The sequence below is a fragment of the Chiloscyllium plagiosum genome, chromosome 14 (assembly GCF_004010195.1).
Source record: "Chiloscyllium plagiosum isolate BGI_BamShark_2017 chromosome 14, ASM401019v2, whole genome shotgun sequence".
Classification (NCBI taxonomy): domain Eukaryota; kingdom Metazoa; phylum Chordata; class Chondrichthyes; order Orectolobiformes; family Hemiscylliidae; genus Chiloscyllium; species Chiloscyllium plagiosum.
In genome coordinates this window covers 24,158,045-24,179,448 of record NC_057723.1, presented here as the reverse complement: position 1 = coordinate 24,179,448, position 21,404 = coordinate 24,158,045, and the positions used below count along the sequence as shown (strand labels likewise).

At 40.1% G+C, this 21,404-nt stretch overlaps 2 protein-coding genes and 1 long non-coding RNA gene across 8 annotated transcripts in view; 1 reads left to right on the top strand and 2 right to left on the bottom strand.

Annotated features, from left to right (window-relative positions):
- The window catches only part of gabrb2a (gamma-aminobutyric acid type A receptor subunit beta2a), a 252,103-nt gene extending 248,423 nt beyond the window's left edge, over positions 1-3,680 (bottom strand). The window contains exons 1-3 of the mRNA XM_043703359.1: positions 2,392-3,680; positions 2,154-2,245; positions 1,405-1,472 (exon numbers count right to left, since the gene is read on the bottom strand). Of these exons, the coding sequence (XP_043559294.1) occupies positions 1,405-1,472; positions 2,154-2,245; positions 2,392-2,468 (237 nt within the window). The 5' untranslated portion in view covers positions 2,469-3,680. The remainder of the gene's footprint in view (positions 1-1,404; positions 1,473-2,153; positions 2,246-2,391) is intronic.
- Positions 3,681-5,765: 2,085 nt separating this feature from the next.
- LOC122556559 lies at positions 5,766-13,866 on the bottom strand. Of its 2 annotated transcripts, none has more exons than XR_006313562.1 (3): positions 13,566-13,866; positions 10,338-10,405; positions 5,766-7,225 (listed from the first exon to the last, which is right to left on the bottom strand). It is a non-coding gene; the product is annotated as an uncharacterized LOC122556559 (long non-coding RNA). The 2 variants fall into 2 exon arrangements; XR_006313563.1 differs by lacking the exon at positions 13,566-13,866 and adding an exon at positions 11,142-11,191.
- Positions 11,479-21,404, top strand: part of LOC122556557 (gamma-aminobutyric acid receptor subunit alpha-6-like) — a 33,655-nt gene continuing 23,729 nt past the window's right edge. Inside the window, exons 1-6 of one of the 5 annotated variants that reach the window (XM_043703354.1) lie at positions 11,821-11,935; positions 13,096-13,213; positions 13,407-13,537; positions 13,876-13,943; positions 14,420-14,640; positions 14,727-14,809. In XM_043703354.1, the coding sequence (XP_043559289.1) occupies positions 11,932-11,935; positions 13,096-13,213; positions 13,407-13,537; positions 13,876-13,943; positions 14,420-14,640; positions 14,727-14,809 (625 nt within the window). In that variant the 5' untranslated portion in view covers positions 11,821-11,931. Of the gene's footprint in view, positions 11,612-11,820; positions 11,936-12,387; positions 13,214-13,406; positions 13,538-13,875; positions 13,944-14,419; positions 14,641-14,726; positions 14,810-21,404 lie in introns of those variants that run through there. The other 4 variants (XM_043703356.1, XM_043703358.1, XM_043703353.1 and 1 more) reach the window with 4 other exon arrangements.

Sequence of the window (21,404 nt, the reverse complement as noted above, 5' to 3'; positions counted from 1 at the left end):
ATCTACAAAAACAATGAGCTGAATTCATCCTGATTACTGTCCCTGTTCTCAACAGCTCCTGCTAACCTTTGTGCGATATGTGAATATACTGGAACACTAGATGGCAGTGCCAGAGGTCATTGTGATGTGGCCTACATAACTGCCCTATAAAACTTTATATTATTGTGCTTACCTAAATAAATAACAAGTCAAGAAGTTGATAAAATATAGACAAAAACTAATGTTTATAATCCTTCCTTTGCTTATTATTTTAAATTATACTTAAATACTGTGTTGGTATCCTTAGCCTTCCCACGGTTAAAATTATAGTTTGGTACCAAGTAGGTTATGATCTATAGCAAATACTGGGTGTTGCAAAATTCCACCATCACATTCACCAGAGCATCTTAAAATAGATTTCTGGCCGATTTTTTAAACTGTCCAATTTCCATTATATTCCATGCAAGACAGGTACCTTTTATTTTCTATCAAATTATTTAACCTCCTATATATTTGAAATAATCAACGATACCGGGGCTATGAAAACAATGACACCATTAAAGAACGCTCACCGCCCTTGGAAGTTATGGTACACTGAAACTTGGGTGCCAGTAGTACCAGCAAGATAACATCTGGAACTACCGGAGTTCCATCCACTTATCTGGTGACCTTGAGATAGCAATGTGCGAGAGGGGCATTCCTCTGTACAATTAAGCCAACGTGTAAACACAAGCATTGGATGTTGTGCTTTTAAAATTACTTCGGGCACGACAACCATCTTTATGGAATTCAATACGTCTGGTGTGTCCAATCAAGTGAAATGTACAAAGATTGAAAAGACTGTACACGCAGTCCTCGTAAACGATACTTCTTCCAAACTGTTAACTCCACTCTTCAAGAAAAAGAATTAGCCTGAGGTAGGGTATCTGTGTTAAAATATTATTCTGTGGATACAGATATTAAACAAGATCCAGATTATTGGAGCTCTATTACAATGATATTTAAGACGCTCGTGTGTAAGTTTGGAGTCTGGATTTATTGTGTTGAGTGTAAAAATCAGCAGGGGACGCTATTGCACGAAGCAACAAACTCTCTCTAGCCCAGTACCTTGCCTAAAGGTTGCTCACAATTTCTCTCTGCTCAGCTCTCCAAAACAGTACCTAGCACATTCCAACATCCCCTTCTCTCTTTTTCTCTGCCCAATGCTTAGCTAATAAAATTCACATCACTCGTGAAACCTACGTGGCTGATACACTGATCCAGTGGATGCTGTTTGAACGAAATTGGTTTGAACTCAATGAATGCTCAGTCCTTCAAAGGCATGGGCACCGAAACGATCACTTTGAGAGCATAAACTTATCACACTATTTCTGCGAATCAAAGGCTCCTGTGAAGATAGTTGCTGGAGGATACCGATGTACTCACCATATTGACTTCAGAAACCATATCTATACTGGCAATGTCAATGTTCATGCCAACACGCACAGGGTCACCTGCAGACAAACAAGATAGCCCGCAATGTGATCTCTTGAATTTAACTCTTCCATGCAGCTTATAGACCAAGTTCATTTCACAAGACGAGAACAGTTAACGTGGCTCCCATCACCCGTTTCCCCTTTTAAGCAGCTGAATATCACATTTCTCTAAACACATACAATACCCACCGACAACCGTTTCCATGCAACATTACTGTACAGTATGTGACTTGCATTTGATGTCCTATTTTACTGTGCCGAATATATATATATATATAATTAAATAATGTTACGGTCCAGAAGTGGTAGTTAAACGAAAATACTGCTAAAACGTTTTAGTTAATTTATATTAAAACTAAAATTTTAGTTCAATATGCCTTGGGGAGGAACATATCGTTGGAGTATCCCTCGCCTTAAATCATTTTGAAGCCTCTTTACAAAAATCTAACAGCTAATTACGAGCATGGGGCTGTAACAACTACCAGTACAACTTATAGGACTGACTGATGTCTGGCTATCAAAACAAAAGACCCATTAAAGATGATACTGGCGAAACAGTGATACTCTGAAGTATGGAATTCGGTCAACTTGGGGGGCACAAATTATATTAACTTTCAAATCATTTCCAGATCCGTTTGACACAGTAATCAAGGGGGACTTAAGGCTGTAAGGAATCAAATTAAGAATAAATCAAATTACCTCCAAAATCTGGCCTCAAACGGATGTCATAGCCCTTCAGCAGTCTATCAACCGTCTCCTTTACCAATGACATATTACTGGGATCATTGACACTAGATCGAGAGGGAGAGAACACAGTTAAGAATGTTGTTTTTCCTATGGTTGAAGTAAATGTGGCATTTGCAAATGAAGGGGTGCAGGGAGAGAGAAAGAGAGAGAGAGAGATAGACACCTCCAGCTGCCCGGCGCTATGGCTTACCTTTGTGCACAGACCATCGCCACTAGCAAAGGGAACGAGAAAGCGCTAAAGTAGCCCCTTTTCCGAACTCTCAGCATCCCTAAGTTTTCAGACGATTTCGTTTTTTTTTTCAAGGGAAGGCAGCAGGAGAGAGAAAGAGAGAGAGAGACAGACAGGATCCAACTTATTCTGACCAGTGCAGTAATTCCAAGGTGGGGGGCGCCTGCGCACACTCCTCACTCACAACATCAAAAGGCAGAGGAAGCAGCTTCACTTTGCAAATATATAAATATATACTGATGCAGGAACGGGCAAAAGGGAGAGGGAGAAAACGGAGAGAGGAGTGAGGGAAGATGGCATGAGGGAGAGGAAGGGGAAAACAAGATGTCTGTTGTTTTCTAAACACCGTCTGTTTTCTTCCGTCCCTTTTCTTTTTACATATGTTTGTTTTTCTTCTTCCCCTTTCTTTTAGATGCTGATTGTTAAAGCATCCGAGAATGCCAGGGAGGAAGGACCACCGTGCGCTTGTCTCCGCCGAAAATCTTGGCGCATGGTGCTGTTCAGAAATCGCTATCCTCTGAGCCGACTCGTCATTTCCACAGAGGAGGGGGGTGTTGGGGCAGGGGCAAAATATTCTTTTTTTAAATGGAATTTGGTTAACTCCGAGAGATGCTCGGGATGTGGACACACATAACGCACTGCTTTCCTTGAAATAAAAAGGGAGTGGAAAAACACTCGCGAAGATGCGAGCCTGCCAGCTTCCGCCTGGCTCCACATTAACATTCGTGACCACGCAGAGACACGTTCGTCGCCTCTCTCTATTTGCTATAGTATTTTGTTTTGGAAGGGGTGGGGGGAACTGTTGGAGTTTTTTTTTTTAATATATTTATTTTGCATTCGTGCCCGATCTCAGTGCTGGGATTTATGTCAGGTCTGGGCGGTGAGTGTGCTCTTCCGGCACAGGATGGAACTGTTAACCGCAGCGAGCGCGTGCACCCAGCTCGAGCCCAACGGTTCCTTTTTTTTCAAAAATCTAACGGACGCCGGATCACGTGAGAGCGGGCTCGGATCATGTGGGGGGGTGGGGGGGGGAGTGAGTGAGTTCCCGGGCAGGAACAGGCAGCAATGACCCATGCACAGGTCTCCTCTCCGCCTCTTTTTAAACTCGCCCTTTCCGCTGTCTTGCGCCCGCGGGGATTTCGTGAATGCAGCACCTCTCACGGCACGTGACGTACATGTGAGATTCCCAGCTCCGTCCATGCGATGCCATTAGATGGTACACTTGAGATTTACGATGCTCCCCAACCCCCACCTACTTCGGATGGTAAGAGGTTTTGCAACAGTGCAATCGGTTTTCTTCACTCAAAAAATAAACAGATGTTTTGGTGCCACTTTGCAAGCACCTGTACTGAGCAGCTGTGTGTGAATTTTGAGGCTGGGCTTCACTGTTCAAATACAGAAAATCCACAACAATTTGAACTTGAATCCGATCGAGCTTAATGATTTCCAATAAATTACGATTGTCTGCCTGAATTGAATTGACTATTGGAAATAAATTCAGTGTGTTGTAACTTGTGAAAGTGGAAAAATTCTTGATGTCCCAATTCATTTCTTAAAAAAAAATTGCAAAGTATAATTCAATATGTATTTACAACGTACACTTAATGAGGAAGATGACGAAAATGCAAATTGTTCAGTGCTTCTGACAATTGCATTATTGCACCTGTTTTCATATGATGGTTACAGTAGTTTTGCTCATAGAACGCCTAGAGTGTGGAAGCAGGTCATTTGACCCATCAAGTCCACACCAAACTTCCAAAGAGCATCCCACCCAGACCACCCCCAACCCCACACCTGCATTTAATACAGCAAAAAAAACACATAGCTTGCACATCCTGGTACACTATGGGCAACTTCACATTGCCAATTCACCTAATCTACACATCTTTGGATTGTGGGAGGAAACCAGAACACCTGGAGCAGTCACACACAGAGAGAATGTACAAATTCCACAGTCACCCGAGGGTGGAATGGAACCCAGGTCCCTGACGCTGTGAGGCACTAGTGCTAATCACCTTGCCACCCCAATTATGATTATTCTGACCTCATTTGGAAATGTTGGGCGCAGAATTCAATAAGGATTTAAATCACAACAGATATTTTATGAATTCTAAGGTGACCTATCCCCGTCTCCAACTTGTTATGTAAACTGAACCATAACATTTTACAGTGCTGGAAACCATGGTTACCACAAAACTCGAAATCATTAGTGGAAGTTTTATTCCAAAGCTCCCACATTCTAACATTTGATTCGAACAGCTATTCAACCAGAATAAAAAAGGTAACTTTCTGTGGATCTAGTTTGCCTTCTATCATCCTGGCATGAAATGTATACTGAAGATGCGAAGACTATCAGAATTATATCAGGCACCTCAGTGGCATATGAAGAAAAATTGAATTCTATTATACTAGCTGAAATTTTAAATTTGAAATGTTTTGGAATGTTCTTTTATAAGTTTTTTGAATAAAATATAATGGTCGGAAATAAACGCTAATAAAGCCCCATGCAAAATGGATGAGCAACGAGATGAGTTAACGGGTATTGCACACTTCTCACATCTCAATCACACTCAAACTGTGTGTGTTCTAAGAAATCGGTATATGTTTAAATGCTGAGCCAGATAAATACTAAGATTCACTTATCTCCAAACCTCCAGGATTTAAATTGCACCAAAGTATAATGCCAAACTTTTGGCTTGGACATTTATATACTATTTTTGAGAAGATTTATATACTATACTATACTATCAGTATCTTCGCTATCAGTAAGTTGTACATGCAAAAATGTACTTCTTTCACAAAATCTTATATCTTCTATTCAGGATTACTATGAAGTGCCTTGAGAAATGTTTCCATGTCAAAGCACAAAAGATAATTAACAAAAAATAAAAATATTGGAAATAATGTATTTTGGTAATTCATGAAAGTAGAATGAAATTGGATAAAGGGAACATTTTCAGATCACAATATAGCAACTGGCATCTCATTAAAAATGTTCTAAGGTCTCAGGTTTTCTCAGGTGGGCAAAACTATAGCAGATTAACTTAATGTGGAGAAATGCACTTTGAATCTAGGAAAAACAAGTCATTATATTTTCCTAATAGAAGATGAGGTGATTTCAGTAGTTAGTTACTTTTCTTCAATATATGCTATTCATAATATTTGCTAAGTACATTCCAAAACTTTTCAAATTGACAGTTACAGAAAGTGCAAAAGAATTCAACTTTCCTTCACATAGTACACATGACAATAAACTCAATTCAACACAGCATAGTCCACTCTGAGGTGTCTCAATGCAACTTTATTAGTCTTGAGATAAAGGCATAAAAGTTTGTTATGTAGTTGGAAAGATCAATAAAAGAGAATGCATAAAGACAAAAATAATCAAAAATGGCAAAATAAATGTAACCTTTATTGATGGACTTTTAACTGCCCTCTGAAATGGTCTAGTAAATCATTCAGCTCAAGGGCAGTTAGGAACGGATAACAAATACTGGCCTTGCCAGTGACATGTATGTTCCATGAAAGAATACAAAATACTCAGGAAAAGAAAAAGCAAGCAAGTGACAATTCAGTTCTACAGAGCTTTGGTCAGACCCCAATTCAGTATTCTGTTCAGTTTTGGGTACTTCAGGGAAGTGTTTGCACTTGAAGATGGCACAGTAGAATGTTACTAGAATGATATTGAGTCTTAAAGTTTCAAACTACAAAGGTACATTGTACAATAGAAATATGTGGTCAGGAGTTTGTAATTTAGGCCCCTGGTCAGTTGTGCCATTCAATGAACATATGGCTAATCTGTGACAACTGAATCTAAGGATAACAAATCTGTCTTCACCTGATAATTCTTAATGCCGTTAATCAATATAACTTATTAGTCTTAGGTTAGAAATTAACAATTGAAAAGTGTTTTAAACTTCTATTACAAAACCCAAAATTCTGCAGATGCTGAAAATATGAAGCAGAAATTCCTGAAAATGTTCAGCAGGTCTGGCAGCATCCTCAAAGAGAAAAACAGAGTTAATATTTCAGGTCAATACCTTTCTTTAGAAGTTCTGACAACACAATTCATCATCATCTACAAGTATAATAGCACGCTCAGCGAACAGATGAAGAATATTTGAGGACCAGGATCTCAAATCCAAGACTAAGTTCATGATTTGACAGGCAGCAATGATCACCATTCATTTACTATGGCAACTTGCATAATCTTCAGCAGGTACCGCAAAGCACTGGAGAAGTACCTGTAGTGATGTCCACTCCTAAGCTTTTTTTAAAAAATATTTGTTCATCAGATTGGGACATTAATGACTAGGCTGGTATTTATGCCAATCCCAGTTGCCTTGGAGAAAGTGATGGTGAGCTGCCTCCTGGAACAGTCGCAGTCTTTGGAGTTTAGGGATATCGTAGAGATGTTGAGAAGTGAGTTCCAGGACTTTGACCCAGTGACAATGAAGCATGGTGACATTGTTCCAAGTCAAGATGATGTGTGGATTGAAGGACTCTTTGCAAGGGGCATTCCCATTGTCTTTCGAGATAATTCAGCTTGAGGGTTCATAAGATGTTACTGGAGGAGCTTTAATTCAGTGCATCTTATAGATGATATACCCTATACACTGTTGCCTCAATGCATCATGGTGAAGGAATTGAATGTTGATGGTTGTGGATGTGGTACCAAACATGTGGGCTGTTTTGTTGTGCATGTCAATCTTCCTGTGTTTTGTTGCAATTGCATTCATCCAGGAGAGTCAAAAATATTCCATCTCACCCTTGTCTTGTGAATGATGGACAGGCACTGTGGAAACAGTGATGAGTTACTCAATGCAGAATTCTAAGTCTCTGACCCATTCTTGTAGCCGCAGTATTTATATGGCTAGTCCAATTCAGCTTCTGGTTAAAGGTTACCCTCAGGATATTGATGGCAGAGGATTCAGTAATGGTAGTGCCACTGAATGACAAGGGGCAATGATTGCATTCTTTCTTGTTGAAGATGGTCATAGCCTGGAACTTGTATAATGTAAATGTTATTTGCCACTTACGGTTGCATTCCTGAATATTATCCAGATATTCCCTACTTCTGATCTTATAATAGAGAAAAGGTTATTGATGAAGCAGATAAAGATGCTTGGACCTAGGAAACTACCCTATAGAACCCCTGCGATACTGTCCTGCGGCTGAGATGATTGATCACCACAACCACAATCACTTCCATTGCGCCAGGTATGATGATAATGCAGAATGTCTCCTTCTGATTATCATGAACTCCAGTTTTACTAGAGCTCGTGATACCACACAAGGTCAAATACAACCTTGATATTAAGGTCGGACCTCACAAGCTTAATGGTGCTGCCAGAACCCATACCCAGACTCAGTAAGAAGATTATTACTTTACAAGTGCTGCTTCGTAGCATTTTTGATGATCCCTTCATCACTGATGATCAAAAATTGACTGAAAAGGTAATAATTAATTGGTTTGAATTTGACCTTTCTGTGCACTGGACATACCTGAACAATTTTCAACATGGTTGGGTGAATGCCAGTTTTGTAGCTATACTGAAACAGCTTGGCCAAGGGTGTGGTTTTCATACTATTGCTGGATTGTTGTCAAGTCTCCTGGCTTTTGCTATATCAGCAACTTCAGCAGTTTCTATTAATCACATGGAGTGAATCAATTGTTGGAAGACTGGCATTGGTGATGCTGAGGACTCGGGAGGAGTCCAAGATGAATCATCCACTTGGGGCTTCTAGCTGAAGATGGATACATTGAATTTGGCTTACCTTGTATTTTGCACTCATGTGCTGGGCTCTCCTGTCATTGAAGATGGGGATAATAGTGGATGTGGCAGAACTGCAGACTTTACCAGTAATGGCCTTTAGGATTCAGTCAACTCAGTTTATTGTACCAAGCCACACTTGATACTAAAGATTGAAGTCCCTCACCCTGAGCACTGCCTCAAAGTGATGTTTAGCTTAGAGGTACTGTATAGATTTTTAGATTTTTTTTTAGATTACATTACATGTGGAAACAGGCCCTTCGGCCCAACAAGTCCACACCGACCCGCCGAAGCACAACCCACCCATACCCCTACATTTACCCCTTACCTAACACTACAGGCAATTTAGCATGGCCAATTCACCTGACCTGCACATCTTTGGACTGTGGGAGGAAACCAGAGCACCCAGAGGAAACCCACGCATACACGGGGAGAACGTGCAAACTCCACACAGTCGGTCGCCTGAGGCAGGAATTGAACCCGGGTCTCTGGCGCTGTGAGGCAACAGTGCTAACCACTGGGCCATCGTGCCGCCAGTATACTGATCCATCAGCTGATGGCTGGGGTGATAGATAGTAATTAGTGGGGCAGTTCTGTCCTCGTGATAAATCTGATACCATGTTACTTAATGGGATCAAGAGAACTTCCAGGGCAACCTCTTCCTGACTGTATACCATCTCGAGTGGATCTGTCTTGCCAGTGGTCAGAATGTACCCAGGGATAGCAATGAGACACAGATCTAACTCCTGAACCAGCTGCTATACTCAGACTGTGGTCACAGCTGGAGACCCCCGAAGGACAGCAGAGACACCTTAAGGAGACAGCCACACAAACAAGCAGGGATAGAGGGATACAGACAGATCAGATTAGTTCAGAATGGCATCATGGACAGTATGGGCATGGTGGCTGAAGGGCATGTTCCTGTGCTGTACTGTTCTTTGTTTATATGAACTCCAACATCCATGAAAACGTCAAACACCCCCGCTGACTTATGGGAGTTCCTGGCTTTTGACCAACCAAAATGAAGAATGTTCACTCACAAAGGCACCAAACATGGGGAGAGAATTTTCTGGGAATTTGCAGACATAAAATAGAGGCTTTAGAGAAAGAGCAGAAACCAATAAACAACCAATCTATGAAATGTTAATGCACTGCCTGCCCATATGTGGCAGAGCCTATAGATCGCGTATTGGACTTATCGGCCATCTCTGACTTCAATAGATAACCACTTAGATCAAAGCATCATAGAATCCTAAACATGTGGAAGCAGGCCATTTGGCTCATTGAGTCCACATTGAACCTCTGAAGACCATCCACCTAGACCCACCACCCTACTTACCCCTGTAGCCCTGCATTTCCCCATGGTTAATCCACCTAGCCTGCAACTCCCTGAATAGATGGAATATAATGTGGGGAAAATGTGAGGTTATGCATTTTGGCAGGAAGAATAGAGTTGAATATTATTCAGTTGGAGAAAGACTGCAGAAACCTATGTAACAAAATTTGAGAATCCTTATACATAAATTACAAAAAAGTTAGCATCCAAGTTCAGCAAATAATAAGAAAGGTAAATAGAATGTCAAAGGGAATAGCATATAAAAATAGGGAGGTATTGCTAAAGATATATAAGGCACTAACTGGACCATGGCCGGAACACTTCAAGTACTTTTGGGCCCCTTATGTAAGGAAAGTTAATCTGACACTGGAGGCAGTCCAGAGAAGATTCATTAGCTGATACCAGGTAATGAGGAGAGATTGAGTAGGTTGGTACTGCACTCATTGGAATTTGTAAGAATGAACAAACTTATTGAAACATGCAAGATTCTTAGGGGATTTGACAAGTTAGTTGCAAAAGAGGCTGTTTCTTCTTGTGGAAGAGTCCAGGATCAGAGGACATTTTCTCAGAATAAGGGGTGGCCTATTTAAGACAGATGTAGGAGGGGAGCAAATCTGTAGAATTATTTATTGAGGAGGGCAATCAATGATGGGTCATTAACTATATTCAAGGCTAACGGACAAATTTTAGTCACTAAGGGATTCAAGGGAAACAGAAGGAAAGTGGAGATGGGAATTATTAAACCACCCATGATCTCATTGAATGGGGAAGTAGACTCACTAGGCTGAATAGCTTACTTCAGTTTGTAGTCTTATGATCTTTCAACTGGCTTGGAACCAAATCATTCAAGGTCCTGACGAATTGCCTAAAAGGAGTTACAATGGATATAATTACTTCCACGCTGAAACAGAATGTTGACGATCTCTTTACGCTTCTTCCGTTTACCCAATGGTGGGTCCACACCAAGTCTTTTCAAGATACAAGAGCAAAATACTGCAAAAACAAAAACAGGAAAAGCTCAGCGAGTTTTGTAGCACCTGTGGAGAGAAATCGGAGTTAACGTTTCGCGTCGAGTGACCTTTTCTCAGAACTACTCAGAAAATATTACAAATGTTAGAAATAAAGACAGGAGATACTGGGGAAGATTTAACAGGTCGTGCAATATGTGTAGAGAGAGGGCACGTGCCTGTAAGATATTGAAAAAAAAATCTAAAATTATGCATTTGCTAAAGTTTTAAGCAGTTACCAGTTAATAAGCCATTTCACGAGGCTTTGCCGTTTTATATATGAAATAATTAGAAATGCATTTATAGATTTCTTTCCCCCGCCCCAATCCCGACACCAACATACACATTCCGCCTCCCTGTTGTGCAGTCTACATATGTATTATTGGGAATGTATTAAATAATTGTGACAATCCCCAATCCACTAGCTCCATATGACTTTTTTGATACCCCCATCAGGTACGAAGTCCACGCAATTCCATGCAAAAGTGTTACAGCGGATTTGTGTTGTCATCCTTCGCGTTGTTCTTTGGCATTAAACATGAATATTGAAAACATTAAATATCAACAAATGATTTTCTCAGAAAATCTGCTTACAATGACAGGAACTCTTGAGGATAGGAATGGAAATGAAATGTTAATTATTTCCTACGCACAACTTTCAGCCTTGTTTGATTCGAGGTCAGGGTCCTTGATATTGATTCTGGTACTGCTCCTGATGGCATCGAGAATTCACATCAGCAAGCAATGTACGAAGAAACGTGACATTTATTAAGCACTAGAACGTTGTAGCAGTAAATATAACTAACTGATTTATAAACTTATGACTTAAACTCGTGTAAAGTGAAAATCGTAATTTACTATAACAAAGATAGCTTTTGCTTTACGGGAGGAGGGACTGGAGATATAAGTATATACCAAGGTAGAGACAAAAAGCCTTAACCGTTTCCCATTGCTTAGATAAACACAATAGCAACCATGGATTCAACCCTGAATGCCATCACGTGAGTCCACAGCAGAACACACTGGCTGTTGGCTGTCTTGTTTTACAATGTTCCTATGATTGGGTATGTGTCAATTTATGTTAGTTTGCACGGACATTCCGTGGATTAAGAGGGTTATCTTCTGTTCAAAATTATACAAGAGAACTTTCTTCTGTCAGACTCCATTATTCTCTCCAATGTTCAGCGCGGATGAATACAAGTGGCACGGGGGTAACGTGCCAAGTGTGTGTTTGTGTATGTGTCCCCCCCCCCCCCCCGTTCATCCATGTGTATAACACATGGAAGTTGAAAATTGAACAGTACTGATTCAGGTAACACCAGGAAACGACATAAGTGTGGGAAGCGATAACGACTGAGTGGCCCATTAACATTACATTACTTTAATGTGTAAGTGCAGACTATCCTTTGAGTGGTGGCGGCATTGGTGTTAGTGGAGTGAAAATAGGTCATAAAGCATTTTCATGAAAATTTTACCGAATACATTTGTCAAGTCATAGCTAGTCGGAAAATAAATTCTACATGTACTAAACAATATAGATTAATTCAAAATGTAAGGTTTGTTGTATATTTTATTCAAACGTGAAGAATCCATATCAAGTGTTACATTTGAGTTAATGAACATTGAGATGAAGACTGATAGAATGATCTGAAGTTTACATGAGAGATACAGACCATTCAGTTCAACTGATCTGCACTATTATTAATATTCCACTTAGGGTAACTCCATCCCAACTATCATGTAGGTTAATAAGTGTGCCTTATTGGCAATTGCGCTGTTGACTGGGTAAGCGCACATATAATTGAAAATGTTTGTTTAATAGCACGTTCTTTCACAGGGGTATGTTTAAGAGTTAACTCAGGGAATTAAACTCGACAACGTTTTGACTGCTGACCAACAGGTTTGGAGATAGCTGAATAACGCTTGGCTTGAGCAGCATAGCTGTCACCAAAATTCCCACTTGTTCTTTCCCGTACTAATTCTGATTATCTGGATTATATCTGATAAACAGATAATGCTTATCACTTAATCCTTCAAACCATCGCAAAATTGCTTGAATGTTGAAGAGGGGAGAAGGATTGAGAGGGTGTGAGACACCGTATGTGATAATCTCAGATGGATTCGTGGAGACTGGCAGTGTATAAACACTGATAAATTACCAGTACATGAGCTATTTGTTAGATATTTAAAATACAGTGTCCGACGAAGTGCGGTAATTCGCAATCTAATCTGTCCCGTCTGGGTGTCTATGCCTTGCCAGGATCCCTGACGGCTTCTCGCTAATTCCTGCCAAAAGTATCAGTGGATTTCTTGCTTTTAATCTCCCATGATGCCTTATTCGATTATTGTCAATGTTCGCCATCCCGGACCGGCTGTTAAACTCTTTAGTTTTAAACTGAGGCGCTCAGTTGAGCCTCGACAGCAACAGAGAAATAAAAGGAGAGTGAAAAATGCCCCCTGCAAGTGCAATGGGCTCAACACTGAGGTACTAAAGTGTTCTTCTTTCGTTGCTTTTATTCTTCGTGAAATGGCACAATGACGGCAAAAGTGAGGAAGCTTAGAATATGGGACATGCAAATGGTTACTGCTGACATGAGATCTATGGTTGCAATGCCTACCAGCCGCGTGGGTTTACTGATTTTTGTCTGTTACACAGCACTGTGGTGGTGAGTCTATCTTATTTACATTTCTACTGAGGTGAAACCTTTTGTTGTTCTCTCCACGTATTTTATTATGATGTAGCCTTTTATCGTCTTGTCGCATTTAAATAGATTGATAACAAAGCGAAAACAAAGGCAGACACTCTCGCCTTTGATTACCAAAGGTGCCCTTGACCTTAATGTTGATTTGTATTTACAGTATAGGAGAGACGCTAATAAATAGCTCTTCTAATCAAGACAAAGAAGTAAGAGTCCATTCGGAAAACATTACACGCATTCTCGATAGACTTCTCGATGGATATGATAATAGGCTACGACCCGGTTTTGGAGGTAAGTAATTATATCTTTTTGCACGTACCTCTTTGGCTTGCAACAGATTCAAACCTATTTTCACTCCTTATATGACGTACATCTTCATCGATGTGATTTCAAGTCTGAACAAATCGTAAATGTTTACAATGTATAGTAGGACGGTCCATCGCGACACTTTTGCAAGAACCGAGATAATGGTGGAACTCAGTGCTGTCCATAAACGCTGTCGTTCAAACTTTGAGGGTTTTAAAGGCATTGTCTTCTATATTCTTCGCATGTGGCAAGTTAATGCATCGTGCACTGACAGAAAAGCCCTGGTCAAGATGATTTTTCAAACCTTGTTTCATCTTTTCTAGGTCCTGTCACTGAAGTGAAAACTGACATATACGTGACAAGTTTCGGTCCTGTATCTGACGTCGATATGGTATGATAATGATAATTAAAATGCTTCCCCAATCTTTGCTTTATTGTTCTCAAACAAAACAAAAATAGTCATACTACACTTGCTTATCGACATCAGCTTCCCATTTCACCGCCTGCAGTCCCGTTCATATTCGATTTATATCTTGGCATCTAAGCAAAATATCCTTAAAAAGATTATTCGCCTTAATCTGTTTGACAATCCCTGCCGCCATTGGCTTCATTCTTGGCAACAATCAACGTTACACAGTATTGTAATCTCTTGGAGAAAAAAAAGCAGTTGTCTTTTTAAGGAAGCCAAGCTAGACTTTAACATGGCAGAAACTGAGGGGTCTTTTTAAACTATGGATATGGACACTGAGTAATTCATTGAACATTGGTACTGTTTGTGGGTCAAAGCATTATACATCGAAAGACCATGACTTGTAGTAAAAGTGATGCAATGCAGTCTTTTAAAGTGGTTTTATAATAATTTTACAGGAATACACCATGGATGTCTTTTTCCGTCAAACTTGGATTGATAAGAGGCTAAAATTTGATGGACCTATTGAAATACTTAGATTGAATAACTTAATGGTTAACAAAATTTGGACTCCAGACACCTTCTTCAGAAATGGAAAAATGTCCATTGCTCACAACATGACGACTCCCAACAAGCTTTTCAGAATCATGCAAAACGGCACTATTCTTTACACCATGAGGTGGGTCATAGTAGTTTGATCATACTTTACACTTATTCTATTTGATAGCTACATAACGTTTAATATATTTTCTCCTCCAATTCCAGACTGACCATAAATGCAGCATGTCCTATGAGACTAGTGAACTTCCCAATGGACGGACATGCATGTCCGTTGAAGTTTGGCAGCTGTAAGTGAGAGTTCCTACTTTTGATTAAGAAATGAACAATCAAAATACTAAATCAAGAGTTAGATGAATTTATAGGGCTAGAGTTCTAACATCTACAAGGACCATTCTAGAAAAGCAAAGGGCTGCTCACATGATATGAAATGCAAACTGGAGATATCCAATTATAAATTAATTTAGAATTCTTACTATGAGGACTGATTTTGGTAGCACTACTTTTGACTCTGGATCAGAAAATTACAGGTTCAAACTTTGCTCCAGAAACGAGCATGCATAGCTTCAGCCGACTCTCCCACGTAGCACTACGTTTTTAACTCCGATCTGACTGCCCTTTTAGATGGGCATAAAGTATCTTTTTGGCAGTACACGCTATATATTACTCTCAGATTCTTGGCCAACATGTATTGATAAAACAGATTACCTGGTCATGTTATTGTTTTGGGGACTTCATTGAGTACAAATTGCCTGCCACTTTCCTGAATTACAACAATGATTGCATTTTAAAGAAGCTCACAATTGCTGTAATTATGAGGTCATGAAAGATATTATATAAGTGCAGTTTTGTTCCTTTTATGTGTGTATATGTAACTGACCAATGAGTTGAAGCATGTAATCTTATTCTGTACAATCAGTCTTGCTGTGGTCATAAATATTAGAATAAGGTTCCAGCAGAATATGTAGGTTAGCTGTGTCTCTTATATCCTTGATCTCACTATCAATTTTTAACATCTTGTAGATAACCCTTTTCTTCTTTGAATATTTTTTGTTATCTAGCGCAATGGTTGAAGGATGCGTTTCAAATAAGTCATGTCAAACCTGCTATCGAAATTACAATGTTATAATAATATGAAAGGGATAAAGGGTATTCCAATAATTCCTTTAAAAAGCAATTATTAACTTAGGGAATTAGTGAGAAATGTCTGCCTATTTTCACTGCAGAGTCAGTCTATACTTGGCAAGAACATGAACAGAACAGGAACATGGAGGGAGCAGAACATGGAGACAGCAGGGGAATAGAGAAAACATTAAGGAAACATGGAAAGAGCAGAGACGTGCCGAGAAGATAGCATAGAGTGAGCAGGAACACAGGTGGAGCAGAGCAAGCTTCTGGCTGCCAATAATTAGCTTACTCTTGATCGAAGCACTTTCACATTATTTCATGCACATTTTAGAACTACAAATCTAAGAATGCAACCAAGAAGAAGTGTGACTTACACATTATGTGTAAAATTAGTTGTGGTTAATAATACAGCGTGGGTGATAGTAAATTGGCAACCTATTTCATATCCCACTTGATTTGTTTTCTTATTAACAGAAAAATAAATTGGCAAACCAGCTGCCAACTTGCTATTGCCATTTTATTGTAAGTATTTTGACTTTTTAAGGTGCATTTGTAAAACTTTCTGTCTTCAAAAGACTGGAACTTATGCTATGGTAGAGTTCTATAAGTGTGGTTGCCCATCTGAACCCTGCTCAAATGGCCATCCATCTTGTGTAGTCATTGCTAGTGAGTGTCAATTCCTATTTGCCAAGTGGATGGAATTTTCTTCAGATATATATTTTGGATGTTACCATTTTGCTGATGTCTGTTAAAATAATGGTATTGTTGCACCCACAATTGAGCACTATTTTACACCTATTTTTAATCAGTGTAATTGCAGGAAATTTGTACTTAAGAACTTTGGAATTCAAGATGGAGTGAAGACCTGCTCAATTAGGGAATCATTGGACATAAAAGAATGAGGGAGTTTGGATATAGTTGTTAAATGCATAACATATGTGCTGTCAGGTGTCAACAGTAGCTCAGTGCTAACCCTCCCACCTCTCATTTAGAAGTTCAATGGTTTGTCCCTGATTATGGGATTTGTATATATGCTGCCACAATATCAAGGCTAGTATAGAAACCTAGGCTATAGGAGCAGGAGTACGCCAGCTGCTTGCCATCCGTTATGATCATAGGTGATTTGTTCCAACTCAATAGTCTGTTCCCACATTTTCCCTCATAGCCTCTGATCTCCTTAGCCCCAAGGACCATATCCAACTCTTGCTTCAAATCAGGCAATGTTTTGGATTCAGCTGCTTTCTGTCATAGCAAATTCCACCAGGCTCTCCACTCTTTCGGTGAAGAAATTTCTCCTTATCTCAGTCCTACATGGCTTACCTCATATCCTTAGCCTTTGACGTTATAGTTTTCTGGACTCATTTGCTATCAGGAACATCTTTCTTGCATCTATCCTGTCTAGTACTGTTAGAATTTTATAGCTTTTTATGAGATCCTCCTCATTCCTCAAAACTCCAGCCCATAAATCCTAACCAGTTCAACCTGTCTTCATGTGGCAGTCCTACCATCCTGGAAATCAGAGAGGTAAACCTTCACTACAGTTTTTCTAAATATTCTTTTTCAGATAAGGAGACTGAAACTACACATTATATTCTAGGTCTAGTCTCACCAAGGCCTTATATAATTTCCACAAGACATCCTTCCTCCTGTAATTGCATCCTCTCACTATGAAGGCCAACATACCATTCTTTACCACTTGCTGCACCTGCATGCTTACCTTCAATAGCTAGTATACAAAGAAATCCAGGTCTCGTTTTATTCCTCGCTCATTCCTCTCACTCAATTTAGAGATATATCTTTCAATTCAGACACTCACCTGAGATTCCAGCAGTGACAGTACTTTAATTTCAGTTTAGTTTAATTGGTTGTCTGTCTTTGCTGTTTTGGACCTTTATGTAAATTGTTAGTAATGTTCCCTATGTTACAAGAATGACTACGCTTTGATAGTACTGGTGTGGATATTTTAAAGTTATGATAGGCACTGCATAACATAATGTCTTTCTGAACATCCATGTTTCCTTGATCTTTAATACTGGATATTTGCTTATTGGCAAGACAACGGAAACTCAAACCTCGTGGTTTAAACATGCAAGTTTTCTACCACTAATCACTGAATAATGATCAGAATCTTAGAATCCTTACAAGTGTGGAAACAAGCTCTTTGGCCCAACGAGTCCACACCGACCCTCAGAGTATCCCACCCAAACCCAATCCCCATTAATCTACATTTACCCCTGACTAAGGCACCTAACCTACACATCTTTGGACTGTGGGAGAAAACTGGAGCACCCAGAGGATATCCACACAGACACTGGGAGAATGTGCAAACTCCACACAGACAGTCACTTGAGGCTGGAATCGAACCCGGGTCCCTGGTGCTATGAGGTAGCAGTGCTAATCACTGAACCACCATGCCGCCAGCAGTAGGAATACTGCCTGTGTGGTTACTATTTTCTATTTTCCAATGCAGAGGCACGAAGGCCAATTATAGTTTTTCAATTGATTGAAAACTGAAATCATCATTATCATCTAACCATAGTCCCAAAGGACTATAGGCATGTCCCTCCGTTACAGAGAGGCAATTACATAGGTTACCACTCTACAAACGTGGGTGACATACGGAGACAGGGCCTCCTTTTCATGGGGATTGTTTCCACATCATTGGCATCATTTTGCATCACACTCTAGGCATCTAGCCAACTGAATAAACCAACCCCACCATCGCTGACATCAACAATTCAGCAAAATCTATTAACAGAATCCCATCCACTCTGAATAATATGGCTGTGGCAAGATGAGCAGGATTATCAGGTGAGATGTTTGGCAAACTCTGTTTCAACACCAAGATCATCTTGCTTCATCTTATACATGTCTCTCAAAAAGCATGGTGCGATTCATGAAGGCAGCAGTTCACATTGACAGTCATTTATTGTTCATTAAATGCCTTGTTAACAAGCCACCTTGCCATGGGTTACCATCTTACCAAACTTGTCACACAAAAAAACCATCATAAAAAGTCAACATGGAAACCAGAGTGGGATCTTGGTGGCTTCAACTTGCTGCTTGTATCAACACCTCAGACACAACCCATGGGCCTTGGCCATACGCAGCCCAAATTCACAGACGTTTGCATGTGATGTGAACCCTCATGATCCACTTATGGGGGGTTCTGCACTTCAATGATGTATCTCTGACATCACAATTCTGATCCAATTACAGGATGAGCCTGCAGATCAATGAGATATCTCAGAATGCATCAGCAAGTATTTTAGTGTTGTAGCACATGGACTGGACCAGGCTTCATCTCTGGATTCTTCGGTTGTTACCCTAGTGCTCACTCTCCACATGCACATATCCACCCTGCATTTCATTTCCTTACCTTGCCATCTTGTGACATGCCCCCTCAGACAGAGATACCAAGCTTTTATTTTACTGTTTTGCAATATCATTTAGTGCAGGTACAAATCCAAGAAGCTTGCCACAATTGTCATCTGGCTTCAATCCAGCCAAGGGGTATAGCGTTCAGTCAGGAGATCCAAGATAGTAAGTGAATACTAGCTCAGGTCCTGCTCGAGATGGTGAACGTCAGGGTGTTTTGTTGATCAGAGTGAGGAACTGAATCAGGGAGAGCACACCACCTCTTCTGAGTCTGCCCTACTGTGGGCTGTTTTGCTCCTGGAATGAAACAGAGGTGCTTATTACAGAAGATTAAAACACAGTTCTTCGTGTTGGTGCGGTTGGGAAGATTTCGCAAGTGAGTGAGTAAGCCACACAGTGGGCATGCAGGGTTAGTAGTGTCGCAAATTGGGATGAATGAAAGTAAGTAGGGAAGTTGTTGCAGGAGAGTAATAAAGTTTGAGCTTTAGTAGTTGGTCATTACAGGACCAGAGGTAGCATGAATGAGGTATCAGAGCAAGGGTGGTGGCACTTACTCTACCAGAATCAGAAAGGACACTGTCTTTCTTCTCATGGTGCTGGGCATTTCTCTAGATGGCTGAGACATCTTTAACCTGGGTGGAAACTTTGCATCAGACTCACATGGTCTGATGTTATGGCATCCTCTCCTGGTCTTGAGGGAAGAAAATGTTCCATCTGTGCATCACCCCATCCTTTAGGAGCTCCAGGAATAGATCTGCAAAGTGGAATGATGGAATGTCAAGAACATTTTAAAGCAGCTCCAGACTGACAATATTGTCCAGTTGCACAATGGCCTTTTTAAACATGACACCGGCTCCAGAAATACTGGCTAATTGCAGGATATCAGGTGAGTACTCTTGGAATGGTGCATGGTAGGATGGAGTAAAAATCAGACAGGATAGTCACCTGAAGGCTGAAATGATGATCAATGCAGTGTGTTTGGTCAGATATTGTGGAAAAGAAAAACTCACTTGGTCTCATGGCATGATTCATGCTACCAAACTTAATTGAAACCTAACAAAAATCTGTAAGATTCAACCTTCTGAATTTAACCTGAGACATTCCTAGTTTATACAACTTAGACTAACCTACCCTGACCTCAGGGTAATATGTATAAAAATGTTTTCTGTTTTGTTCCTCATAATACAATGATACTGTTGAACAGGAAAAGTAATAGGTTGTAAGGGAAACTTAACTTGGATGTGTAGTGAATTTGACATATGATTTGAGTCCTTTTAGTGTCTGGTAAGGAATTACTTATTAGCAGAAGCACCGCTTTGTGTATATTGCAGAACCTTATGCAACATCTGTTGACATTTCAACATGGTATACAAGTTGGTTATGGGATGCTATTCCAGAAAAATATTCATATGCATCTCATTCCTTTCCACTCCTCAGCCATTTCCTCAGAACTGTCAAGCCATGCTTATATTAAAGCAAAATACCATGGCAGGTGGAAATCTCAAACAATCACAGAAAATGCTGGACAAACTCATCAGGTCTGGCGGCATCTGTGAAGAGAGAAACAGAGATAATGTTTCAAGTCCAATATGACTCTCTTCAATCTGTGAAGAAGAGTCGTATCAGACTTGAAACATTGTTATCTTTTGCTTCTGTCTTGTTTCTCATCTATTTTTTGGTCTCCCTAATATCTTTCCGACATGTTGTTGTTTTCCATTCTAAATTTTTCCACTGATTTGGATCAGATTATTGTCACTATTGCTCTTATTTCTCCTTTGTTGTATTTGCTGTTTTTAGTTTGTGTCTTTATTTTTCTATTGTCCAATTGAACAGTGGCCAAAATGCCCATATAATATATTTTCAGGCCACTAGTCTACTAAATTAGTTATTGTTGTGGCAATTTTACATCCAAGTTACAGCAATGATTACTGCCTCAGGTATTCCTTGAAAGTTTTAAACTGTGCTAATTCATCAAAGGTTATAGTAAGAAATCCAGGGATAAGTTTTTCTGATTCCATTCGAAAACTATTGTTATATATCTTACGCATTTCTCCACTAAGAAAGAAACTTTTGATTTAGAGTCATAGAGATATACAGCATGGAAACAGACCCTTCAGTCCAACCTGTCCATGCCGACCAGATATCCCAACCCAATCTAGTCCCACCTGCCTGCACCCGGCCCATATCCCTCCAAACCATTCCTATTCATATACCCATACAAATGCCTCTTAAATGTTGCAATTGTACCAGCCTCCACCACATCCTCTGGCAGCTCATTCCATACACGTACCACCCTCTGCATGAAAAAGTTGCCCCTTAGGTCTCTTTTACATCTTTCCCCTCTCACCCTAAACCTATGCCCTCTAGTTCTGGACTCCC